General features: G+C 34.7%; 1 protein-coding gene across 1 annotated transcript; it reads left to right on the top strand.

The window, feature by feature from the left end:
• Window positions 1-1412: 1412 nt before the first annotated feature.
• On the top strand, window positions 1413-4269 carry LOC121388239 (casein kinase I-like). Its single transcript, XM_041519508.1, has one exon. It carries the CDS (start codon window positions 1508-1510, stop codon window positions 2492-2494), a length of 987 nt encoding a protein of 328 aa, XP_041375442.1. The 5' UTR covers window positions 1413-1507; the 3' UTR covers window positions 2495-4269.
• Window positions 4270-13483: the final 9214 nt, after the last annotated feature.

The following is a 13483-nucleotide window of genomic DNA, read 5'->3' as shown; positions in this document are numbered from 1 at the left end:
ATGTATCAGATGTGGGGCACCCGTGGCATCACATCTGTGATCTAGCCCACATCTCAAAATGACCAAATAGCTGATGATTAATAAATCAACGCGCTTCAGTGGTGTCGTCTAGGGGGTGGGACGTAGCCCAGTGGTACAGCGCTCGCTCGATGCGCGGTCGGTGTGGGATCGATTCCCGTCGGTGGGCCCACTGGGCTATTTCTTGTTCCAGTCAGTGCACCACGACTATTATATAAAAGGTCGTGGTATGTACTACCTTGTCTGTGGGATGGTGCATATAAAAGATCCCTTGCTGCCCATGAAGTGGCTACAGCGGATTTCCTCTTTCTTTCTTGGTGTCGTCTAGTAGAGAGTATGTTCTGTTATTGAGTTACATCCCGTCCCGAACGTCGCAAACACGTACTGAGCTTGTAGAATCTGTTTAGAAACGACCTTGCCCGTACGTGTAATTGTATGTGTACCTATACGCGTGGCAATACCATATTACTGGATGATCTATCTTTATAATCATAGCCGTACGGGCTCCCATTTTTATAAGGGGGGGGGGGGGGCGGGCCGCAGGCTGGTTATTGCCCGAAATAAACGAAAATTCCCGAATCTGGATAATTACATTTTCTTCATATTAGCATTCTTTCTTTCTTTTACTTATTTTCCTGATTATATTCAATTACGGCTCAAGCACGCTGTCCTGGGCACATAGCTCAGCTATCTGGGCTGTCTGTCTAAGACAGTGGGTTATTTGTTTGTTGGTATATTAGCATTACTACCATATAGGGTTGCTAACGAATCACTACGCATTTTTACATGGAATACTACTAATTTAGAGGGTAGAATGATGGAAATACATGGTAAAAAGGTCTCAGGTTTTTCAATTTTGACCTAATATCTCCAATTTTTTTGCCCGGATTTGAGGTTTTGCTCCAGCACTAGGAGGGGCATTTGCCCCCCGCCCCCTCCCGCTGCCCCCTGTCTCGTACGCTTATGTTTATATTAATCAGTGATAGGCTACAGCAATGTTCAGCAATTTTATTTCCAGCTTTATATAGGCCTACATTTACATTGTGAAAGAAACAAGAGTTTTGTGCATTTCTCATATGTCTTGTACGAAAATTTATTGGCAGATTATATATTTGAACTTTTTTTTATACCTCCGATTGAATATTATAAAGATAAACTATAGTCTTTTGTTACACGTCACGTATATCTTTTGCAAACAGCTACTTTACAAATGCGTTACGTGTACGCTACATTGTGCAAACTAGGCCTACTTGTAAACCTCTCTAACCCAGTTTATCGGCGCATACACCGGTGTACACCGTTCGATCGCAATCTTTGTGTTTTGCGACTGCGCACTTGTTCGTTGTGATGGATTATGGTCAATGGAATTGTGGGTAAAATTTATTACTGTAACACCCAAGATGGCAACCGATTTTAGGAACTAAACATACCAAAAACTTTAACATAAATATCTTATTTTTCGACCAGGGAAATATCCATACCAATCAAAATGTCGAAGGGGGACAATTCTTCTTCGGACAGAAAGGGTAGTGAGTTTATTGTGGCTGAAAAATATCGGTTGGTGAGGAAAATTGGAAGTGGAAGTTTTGGCGACATTTATCTTGGGATCAATATTACAAGTGGTGAGGAGGTGGCTGTCAAGTTAGAATCGACGAAAGCTCGACACCCCCAACTTTTGTATGAAAGTAAATTGTACAAAATTCTTCATGGTGGCGTTGGTATACCTCATATTCGCTATTTTGGCACCGAGAAAGATTATACTGTCCTTGTAATGGATCTTCTGGGGCCCAGTCTGGAAGATCTGTTCAATTTTTGCTCCAGGCGATTTACAATGAAAACAGTATTGATGCTTGCTGACCAAATGATTGGACGTATTGAGTATGTTCACAACAAAAACTTTATTCACAGAGATATTAAGCCTGATAATTTCTTGATGGGCATTGGTCGACACTGCAATAAAGTCTTTGTAATCGATTTTGGTCTAGCCAAGAAATACAGGGATAGTCGTACCCGAACACATATACCATACAGAGAAGACAAAAATTTAACAGGCACTGCCCGTTACGCTAGCATCAATGCTCATCTTGGCATTGAACAAAGTCGCAGAGATGACATGGAGTCCTTGGGCTACGTACTGATGTACTTCAATCGTGGCAGTTTACCATGGCAGGGATTAAAGGCCAACACCAAAAAACAGAAATATGAGAAGATCAGTGAGAAGAAAATGTCTACACCAGTTGAAGTCCTATGTAAAGGTTTTCCAGCAGAGTTTGCCATGTACCTGAACTACTGCAGAGGTCTAAGATTCGAAGAAGCTCCAGATTACATGTACCTTCGCCAGCTGTTTCGAATTTTGTTCCGCACATTGAATTATCAGTATGACTACACATTTGACTGGACAATGCTGAAACAAAAGGCTACTGTGACATGTGCTAGCACCACTGCTGCTGCGACAAGTGGCTTGGCTCGTCCATAAACTGAGATACAAAGGCCAGTTTTGGGTGTCCTTAATTATTGGGGATATCCATTCTCCATTTAAATGACTAAAACAACAGCGAGACATCCAACATGTTCAAATGTATTGGATTGGACAATGGAAGAATTATCAGTGATTGTTGATGGTGTATGTTTGCCTGTGATCAAGTGCGCCTCTATGACAGTAAACACTGATAGTGTTGTTTCCTGAATAAAAGTAACTTGTGTATCGGTTCTCACGTGCCCATGTGACATGTAATTTGGAGACTGTATAGTGTCAAAACAGTTTTACTACTATCAATGCTGAATTAATGTTTGATTTATGACTGACTTTGCATATGATTAATCCTATCTTTTATGGTTAACATCTTAATATTTAGTGATACATGTATATTTATTTTATCTGGCATCGAAAGTACTAAAGTTCAGTGCCACATTGAACAATTGTAGATCTGTATAAATAGTAAATTTTGACGAAACGTTTGTTTATAAATAAAAATGTGTAACTTACATGGAAGTTACATACAGGTAGTCGTAGTTACCTGCTAAATTTGCCACCGGAAGTACTTGGTATAAGAACTTGATTATCTTTTTTTTTTGTGCACGCACACAAAAGCTATGATAAATTATAATGTTTTCCCTAGAAATTTGGCAAGGCATGGTAAACAAAACACTGGGGGCAATTTTGACCATTTTCAGGGCACTTTTTTGCATTAAAGACAAAAACAATAATTGAAATAAACAAATGTAATTAATGTTCTTGCTTTAATAAATGAATTTCAAAATATATAACAGATATTTTTATTAATTAATAATATTTTTTTTTAGTGTTTTATCAAGGCAATTTTAGAATTAATTATTGAAAAAGGCTTTTTTAATCTCGGTGCAGCATGGCACTGGTTGAGGCAAGATGGTGCTAGACTAGTGAGGCATGGTGCTGCGCCATTCTAAAACAAGCTAGGGAAAACACTAAATTATGCAGTAAAAAAAGAATTCCTTTTAAATGCAGACCTGTAGGAATAACAAAAATTCTTTATTTTTCTAAATACAGATGTATTAATACATGTGGGTCTGAAGACTTATTCTGACTGACTGGAAGATTCCTTCAGCAATAACTGATAATTGCAAATCGGTTATCCAAGCCATCAGAGAGAGTGCAATCGGACCAAATTGAAATTTTGCTATTACTGAGTGAATTATGAAGTTCATAAGTAAGATTGTTTAGCAAACGTGAAATATGGTTACATTAATTAATTGGTTAATATTAGCTATAATTCTGTAAAATTAATCATAAAATTGTTCTTTGTATGGTCAGTAAGCTGATTAGTCGCTACCCAATGTTTTATTTGAAGTAATTCAGATAAAGATATTTTGAAACAAATTAATTTTTGGTTTTGTTTTTAAAAAAATGGTTATTTAGTTAAAATATCCCATTGATAAACTGTAACAGGGATTTTGTTCTTTTGCAAAATTTTCCATTATCTTCTCTCTTTTTTTTTAATGGTTCATCATGTTCTAATTTTTACAAATATAAATGTGTACAATTAATGTATACAGATGTTTCACTCAAATAATTACGTAACGTATCATTTGCTCCGTTTTCATCTTCCATGACAAAGTATGTAGAATGATAAAAATCAATGCATGCTGACCGTATAGTAAAGTTTGTTTTTATTTAACGACGCCACTAGAGCACATTGATTTTTAATCTTATCATCGGCTATTGGACGTCAAACATATGGTCATTCTGACACTGTTTTTAGAGGAAACCCGCTGTCGCCACATAGGCTACTCTTCTTTACGACAGGCAGCAAGGGATCTTTTATTTGCGCTTCCCACAGGCAGGATAGCACAAACCATGGCCTTTGTTGAACCAGTTATGGATCACTGGTCGGTGCAAGTGGTTTACACCTACCCATTGAGCCTTGCGGAGCACTCACTCAGGGTTTGGAGTCGGTATCTGGATTAAAAATCCCATGCCTCGACTGGGATCCGAACCCAGTACCTACCAGCCTGTAGACCGATGGCCTGCCACGACGCCACCGAGGCCGGTACTGACCGTATAGTGTATGTCTAATAGTAAAATTATATTTATGTTGCAGAAGTTGTCTCTATTATTTATGTCATGCATACATGTTATGAGTTGTAGTTTGTATAATTCCACCGTTTTATAATTGTACACGAAGAGATGGCATTTGACACATGGAGAGACCACATTTGACAAATTTTCTAAACGGCCACTAGCCATATGTGTGATCTTCACAAACCCACTAAGCTTAACTACTGCCCTGTCTTAAATATATTTTATTTTATCTGAAATTAATATTTTAAAATAATAATAGTTTTTTTTTAACGCATATATATATGTTTATATATATATATTTAAAATAATGTACTTTGTAGGTTAAAGTAATTAAGCCAGAGTTGTGAAACTTTAAAAGTCTGGTCAGGCCTCTGAAAATTGGTTTAAATGTTTATGGGTTATACAATTACAAATTCAGGTAATCCATTTTGTTTTTGCAAACCCATCATGAACTTGTTTTAATGTGTGAACAAAACTATTGTTCTCATAATTTTCAGAGACCAGGTTTCGACAAATCCACTAGCCCTTTGTCCCGGCTAGTGAATTTTTGGTCTGGGCTAGTGGAAATTATCAACTGTAATACATCTAGAGCACTAGCCAAAGCCTCTTTGAGTGCTGGTGACTTTCTCAAACATTTGTCGAACACTGGAAACCTGCTGCTAACTGGTTGCAGTATGCTTGCATTTTATTACTTAGAACGAAGCCTTAGAACAATGAGTTACCAGTTAAGTGGATGTGCATGATTGTTTTGGATGAAAAGATGTTTTTTTACTGTGTGAATTAGCTTTCAGTAAAATTATGTTAGACGGTTCAAGAATATTTTGTGTTTCAGTCTTTTGATTACTAACATTTCTTAATTGATTGAAAATTGATAAGCAGCTACTATTTACCTTTAGGATTGTGTTACGATCGCTGAAAATTGCAACACGATACTAAACAAAACAGATTAATTTTAGAAATGGATCATGAATTACTGGTGGCTAAATATTCATTAGTAAAGCTCTAAAACCTTAGTTTTTGTTTTTATTAAGTAGTAGCCAGTTGGCTTAGGGTATTTGTCAAACGCTGCTAATGAATGATTTGGTCGTGGTACTTACAAGGAAATTAGAAGCCATACAATACATATACTAACTTGTTCTGTATTATATTTATGTTTATCTTCTGAATGTACCAATATTTTATTGGTTATTTTAACTAATGTTTACAAATATTTTGTTTAAATTATTAACATACTGCTCATTGCACTCTGGAAGACTAGAAGAGTGATGTAGATGTTTTTCAAATAATAATAAATATTACATACCCAGTACACAGTTGTGATACGGCATTCTGTCATTGTATGTAGACGTTCTGATCTTTAAAAGACAGTCCTCTAAAATATTGTCTGTTACTTTGAGTTGAAATACAGTTGCACCCAATAGCCAATGTATCTTTCATGCTGGGTGTCATTAAACATTCATTCAAATACAGTTGTAGGGCTCGAAATTAGAATTAAAATATAAAATTGGAGTCAAGTTTATATCAATACTTGTATTTATTTTCTAAGCAGTTGAGTATTGCTTCTTGGTTTATAGCAATTGCTTCCAGATTGAAACATGATACACACATATTGCTCCCCATGTCACAAAATGAATTTGGGACCATGTGTATACATAAGACAATTTGAAATGGGTCTCTTGTGCTGTTTACGTGTAAGTAACTGGGCTCCACCTTAGTGTTAGCCCAAGTTATTTTGACACCCAATTCCTTGCTTGGATTAACAGATTTTAAAAGTTATATTTCAAATAAGTTTTACAGTCAAAGCTACTGGTACTAGGATATGTACATTTGCATACCAGTCATGCAAAAATTAGATACTTATTGAATTTACTTTTTTGTTTTTGGTTCGACTTGATTTAATTAAAAAAATAAATATAAAAATTAAAAGGTGTACTGATAATGTGAAACTGAACTTAATTAAAAATAAACATGGTCTGTTTTACCATTAAATATATACATTTGTCTTAGAATCTTTTGTTCGGGATTGCTTTTGATTCACTATGCAATTTTTAGAGATCACTGCATTCTAAAAAAAAGAAGTAATTGCTAATATTTTCAAACGGATTAGCAACTGATGCTAAGGCCTTTAAAAACAAAGTGGTGTTTTTTTTTCTCAGTTTTTTCTGTTTTTAAACTACACCCTTCCTCATGAGTCCAGATACAGTGTTATACATATATGTCCCCTTTCACATGTACATATTATTAAAAAATTCGGTCAGCCTTTGTTTTTAGGTAGAGTCATGTGCCCGGGAATATCCAAAAACCTTTTTAAACCTATACAGTATTAAAAAAAATTCTATGTTTACTTAAATTCAGTTTTTCGGTGACATATTTTATCAGCCTTTAAATGATACAGCATTATAAGTGTTAGGAATATAGTGATAATGAGAATCTGCAAAATGACATGGTTTAAAATAGTAGTGTGGACTTAACAAACACTTTTCCTTTTATTGTGGACAAATATCTAGTGGTTCCCGTTTAATTTTTTTAGATAACAGATGTCTGAATGTAGTTAATGTGGAATTCTAGTGTTATTTTTGGTCATTGTATTGGAGTTTTCGCAAGATTGTTATTTTTTTGTTCAACATTTTGTTCTAGGCATAGAATTTGAAGATAGACGTGATTCGCATAAAGTTTGTTTGACCATATTTTCACTGCTTCCAATTCAGTTCTCTTTTTGAAGATTGGTTTATGACTGAAAAGAGGTTGACCGTGAAGGTAGTTTGCTTAACGCTATGATTGTAATCTTCATTAACCCACCTTTGAAATCCATTTAAAATCTAAACTATATATATTAGCATAGATGCATGTTTTGCAAATACTTCAAAAACCACAAGATATGGCCATGGTAAGTTGGTAACTTAGCATAGACACTTAGGTTCCTGTTAATTTGGTTTTGTTGCACATCTAAAAACTAATATTTGTTTTCATCTTGTGTTACTACAATATACTCGACATGTAATGCATCATAATGTCCAATTCACATTTACTTCATCATGTGAAATCAAACTTTCCCCATAATGGCATGTTGTAATGCCAGTGCCAATATCTCTTCCATCCTTAATGATTTATTTCTTTTGTTGATGATAATAAATATTAGAAGTTCAATAATTGAGCAAAAAAGCCATGCTTGGCTGAATTTATTTCAATAAAATAAGAGACGTTTTAAAAACTAATAACTCTAATACCTTCTCTGCCCACCATAATGTTTTGTAATTCAACCTTTGACCTCTCCAACATCCCTTTCCCACTAGAGAGTTACGTAATTGTTGAACATCCTTGAAGATCTGTTGCCCAAGGTATGCTGTAAATCAGCAGGGTTCCTTAATTTTGATTGTCACTAATAGGTCACTGGTGTTGTTGATACCAAACTTTATGGTTGGTCATGGTTTATGGTTGTACTGGATACAGAGCATTGTTTTCACCTCTCTTTTTTTTTTTTTAATGAGTAGTGAATGCATTTGGTCTTTGAAAGGCAAGTTGTATGTCTTGATCTGTAAATTAATAATGATAAAGACATTTGTGATGTAAATTTATTAGATTGCTGAATGGAGTACTTCCAAACCTATTCATGTTTGTACAAGAATTATACATACGATGTACAGATTCATAACATGTTAATTCAACAAGTGTTACAGTGAATAAGAAATCTGTATACAAAAATGTACAGTATGAAGAAGAAATTCTTTAAATGTCAATGCTTGAAATGCATGTGATGTGAATGTATTGTTTTTGTACTCTTTATCATGTGACATTAGCCATGTCGTTCTTTTTTCATGTCTCTTACAATCAACCATTGATTGAAAAATGATATGATGGTTGCATATAATATCATATTGTTGAATACAACCGGTATATCTAGTTGTTAAAGCAACATTGTCATTGTTGCATTTAATATACTGGTACTTTAAAAAATGACCTATTCATTTGTGTTAGAAGAGTGTCACTTCAGTTATGTGTTTGAACAGAAAATCATGACTTTCCTTATATAAATAACCAAAATTCAAACATGATTGAATGTTTTACTATGACTCCTGTGTCATCGACCAATAAGTACTGTGCTGTAGGTGTATAGCACTGTGACAGTCATCAAATAAATCCGACTCCAAACCAATTGTGCGTCTCCTTGTTTTAGTAGGGGACGTATGCTATTAAACCATATTAAATAATAAGTCTCGTATTTTTGGAGGAGTTTCCTATTGTTGTATTTTGAGCTGTGGATGTCTTCTTATTTTTTTTCTCTCTCTCTGTCTGCTCTACTGCAGGCTTTGTGATCACTTTAAATTTAATTGTCTTAACAAAATACTGTTCAGTGTCATTAATTTGTAAAATATAAATGTCTGATCTTTATCCTCCAAATTTACCCGAGTGTTTTCATGCTTCTACGTGTGGATACTGCAACATTCATGGTTAATTTAATGTTTGAACTATATATGTGTTGCTGTACTTTTTTGTGATACTTCCGTGTTGGTGTGGTTGTGGTAAATACTATATTTTAAACCCTGAAGTGATTGTATTTTGTAAATAAAAATATTTCAGGATATTTGTGTAAAAAGAAAATCTAAATCTAATTCTGTTTGCTAAGTACTGCTAGATAATGTCGATTAAACATGCTTTTGATATCTTTACAAAATGCAGCCCTTGATGAAAAGTATGAAATTGGTACCAAATAATAGAAGAATGCAGTTTTGGTGTTTTGGATATCAAATAAAATACAGTTATTTGATATGGTAAATTGACAACATCAACAGATTGATTCTCTTGGAATTTGTGTCTGGAGTATCAAGTACTCCCCCGTCTCTAAGATCCCATGTCATTAGTCTTTTCAGTAGTCTCTCAAAACCTCTTAATTAACATGCATTAATAATAGCCACCTATCTTACGTTTCCATGTTTCATGTTTAGGTAGATGTTAACACAAGTCTTGTTAATTTGTAGTTTTTGTTCAACAGAATTATCAGTTATTCATTAGATTTTCCCTCCTCTCCCACCTTTAACATCAGGTTGTGGTCACATTTCTGTCATCAATAATATCTGCAGTTGGGGAGAATATGTCTTACTGTTCCTACATCAAACTAAAGTTTAGATTCTTCAAGTTTATTGCCATATTTTATCGTATAAACTCATACACTGTTTTTAAGTTAAATGTTTCGCTGTTTATTGTTCCCACAACACATTAAATTGATATTTATGTATGTAAATGTTTTCCCCCGTTTAAGAGTTGGGTGTCATAGTCGTGCATGATCTTCAGAACACAGCTACTACATTGTATTATTTATCTTAAATGTTCTTCCCAGCATGGTATGTGTGAAAATATTTCCCACTGGAGGTGGTCACTGCATTGTTCACTAAATTACCTCCTTGCGGTTCATTTCATTCTATTGTTTTCATTTCAAGTGGGTATATGGTTTTGTACTTACTCCCGTAAATTTGACTTTTCTGTGTGTACCAGCATGCTGTATTGAACAAATGACAAGTTCTCTGAATGTATGTAGTCGGAATTTAATTTGTTGGTAACACAAATATCCAAATACTGCATGACAACATATCTTCAGCAAAAAGTCAAGAGCTTATGGCTTTGTGGACTTCAGAAAAAGAAGAATACATGCATACTGCTGGTGTTGAAGTAGTTCTTACTGTAACTTTACCAAATGCAAATAATGACAGAGTTGAACTTTTTCAGACTTCATAAAAGATTCCTAAATTTGACAATACATTTTAAAAACTATTACCAGTAATGGAAAATATTCATTAATAATATCAACAAATTGTTTGGTTCACAAAGTATCTTGTCCATGAAATATGTTTTCTCCTTTAAAATTTATGTATGTTTGGGGGGAAAAAAGTCTCTACAAAAACAAAAAAAAGGTTATGAAATATTGAAAAGGGATATTTGTTGTACAAGAAATTACTTTTTCTAGATGAAAATTAGAATTTTGGAATCTGCTAGTGAATAGAAAATTAATTTGCTACATTTTATCAGAATTACCAGAACTAAATGTTAAACTCAATGAAGTTTACACAGACGTCTTTGCACACAGCATTTCCTGGTTACATCAACTGTTCTGTCATTTCCAGGGTTGTGTCGTCTGCTACTTTTATTTTGTTACTGTATTGGCTGGCTTAGCCTGAAATTCATTTGTATAAATCTTTCTGCTTTCAAAGCCAGAGCTGTATATATTTGTATTTGTATAAAATTGTGTGGTTTTATGATAAAATAAAAGTGTAGATAATGGTATGTGGTTTTATTTGTTGAAATTTCATTGCTTAGCTAGAGGTGAATTTTTTTTAATGACTACCATGTATCTTAATTGATGAAGATTACTATTTACAACAGGGATAGCAACTAATGCTTGCCCCAGGCAAGTATAAATTTGTAAAATCAGTAAATTCTGAGCAAATGTTTCCCAAACATTTATGATGCTGGGGTGGGGGGTGGGAGGGTTTAGCTCAGTCGGATGAGTTTTTGCCAGAGGTGCTTGTGTTACAGGATTGAACCACCTCGATAGATCCATTCAACTGATAGGGCTTTTCTCATTCCAACCAGTGCACCACAACTGGCCAAAGGTTGTCTGTGGGAAAGTGCATATAAAAGATCCCTTGCTGATCTTAGTGTTAGAAATCCCAATAGCCAATAGCCGGCGATTAATTAATCAATGTGCTCTAGTGGTGCTATTAAAAAAAAAAGGACTGTTGGGCTATTTTGCCTCATACCATGATACACAACATGTTGATGTGTGTTCTTTAACAGTTTGCTAGAACTTTCATAGATTTCATCTTGTCAGGATGTCCCAATAGTAGGAGGACTAGTGATTTTTCTTAGGAATTAGTAACTTTTTTGGCTACTAGTCCCCACACCATTGGATACATTTCTTATTAATCTTTTGTAAAGCTTTCTTTGAGCAATATCCACCTGGTAGCTTCAGAATGTAACTTTAATTGATGTTTCTTTATGGCAGTGTGCTCAGCCGAGGAAATACAGGAAATGTTTTATTTAACATGCACTCAACACATTTTATTTACGGTTATATGGCGTTGGTGTGCTCAGCTGAGATGCAAATGGTTGAAAGATCTCTTGCCCTTGGTGGCCCTGTTGTTTTCCCTCATTAATATTCAGGGGTGGGAATTCTTCTCAGATCAACCGTTTTACTCTCATGGAACATTGCATTTCCTCGCATTTTAATCGTCCTTTCCTCCAAAATGTGTCAGATGGTACAGATTTTAACCTAGGATTTCAAGAATTTCCGGGACCCCTTTAGATTTCCTCTTTTTACAGTTCACCAATTCCCAACCCTGAATATTATTGTCCCATGACTGTTATGTGTTGTTCTATCTTGGAAAGTGCACAAAAGGATCCTTTATGCTGTTTGCTAAAAGTTGTCTCTTTACTAAACAGAATGTCACAAAAAGTTGTCATGTGGAGTAACCTTGGCCTTGGAAAATTAAATCAAGATTGTTGGTTATCAAATGGTGTCAGAAGTGGGGTGACTGCTCTATAGTCCGAAGGTTCAATAGTCCGGAGTTAGGTCTATAAACCTTTGGACTACTGAACCTAGGGTTACAGCTGAACCTTTGGACCATTAAACCTTCAGACTAGAACTGTAACCAGGAGTGGTATATAAAATGTTCAGAGGTGTCGTTAAAGGGGAAGACAAATCAAATATGAACCTTATGTATTGGAAAGATGCATACCTGAACCATCAATACCTACTGACACATTAAGAAATGAAAAACTCGTAATTTTAGAATTAATAAGAAACTAATTATTCCTGCTAACTGGGGGTAGCCATTTTGTTTCTATCTTGGGACAAGGCGCATCGCTTTGATCAACCTGATCAAAACAACATAAATGACTTGATAAGATAATAAACTATTAACCTAAATATATATCAATTTGCATTTACAGAACGAAATGGGGTCATAGTATTTTTCTCTAAAAAAATCCAAAGAAAAAATGCATACTATTAGGCCTATTGATACGTTGGAGCAAAAATGACCACCCACCATAACACACTGATTATTGTCTTTTTTTGGTAGTAGGCTACGTTGGAGCAAAAACAACCACTCACGATACCCAAGTGATAGTTTTATTTTATTTGGGACTACATACATGGTCGGTGATTTTAGATTGTAACGTCTACTTAATCGAGTTTTACATAATTATTTACAGTAATAAAGCAGGATGGCTGATAATGTCCTTTCAATTTTTGTGGTGGCAGGTTATTTCACAATACCCTGTGATAATAATACCAGTATGTCTGTGTCTAGACGGCAGTAATTAATTGCCTTGTCTGGTTACCTACCAAATAGACACCTGCCAATCAGGAATTACTGGTGGAGGCAATTAAAAAGAATAGACAAATTAACTAAGAAAACACTCCGTTTATCATTTCAGTACATAGGTTAATGCATGGACAAAACTCGATACAGTTATTTCGTCTTTGACAAACGTGGATTATTTTGTATTGAAAAATAATATATACTTATTGCTTGCTTACTGGGATGGATATTACAGAACTTTGCGATGCATGCCTGTTTCATCATCCTGCAAAAATCAGGTAGGTTTGTTTCTTCAGTTTGACTAATACCACCGGCTTGCCAGAGGGCATATTCACTGGGATCGAACAAAATGGCTGCACCTGTTATATATAATAGCCATCACATTTAACTGTTTTATTAATTAAATATACCAATATACTAGTTGATATTAAGCAATAATGTTCATTATATATCGTTCAATATGCCAAGCATTCCTTTAAACATTTGTTTATTGATGGATTTATTTTTCCAATTTCTTGAGATACATTTTCATCGATATGTTTCTCAGTCTTGTGTTTTATTCCAATTCAAAATTACAATAACAATGAAA

Source organism: Gigantopelta aegis, chromosome 14 (assembly GCF_016097555.1).
Source record: "Gigantopelta aegis isolate Gae_Host chromosome 14, Gae_host_genome, whole genome shotgun sequence".
Taxonomy (NCBI): domain Eukaryota; kingdom Metazoa; phylum Mollusca; class Gastropoda; order Neomphalida; family Peltospiridae; genus Gigantopelta; species Gigantopelta aegis.
Note: the sequence above shows the minus strand (reverse complement) of the source record. Positions and strands in the feature narration are given on the sequence as shown.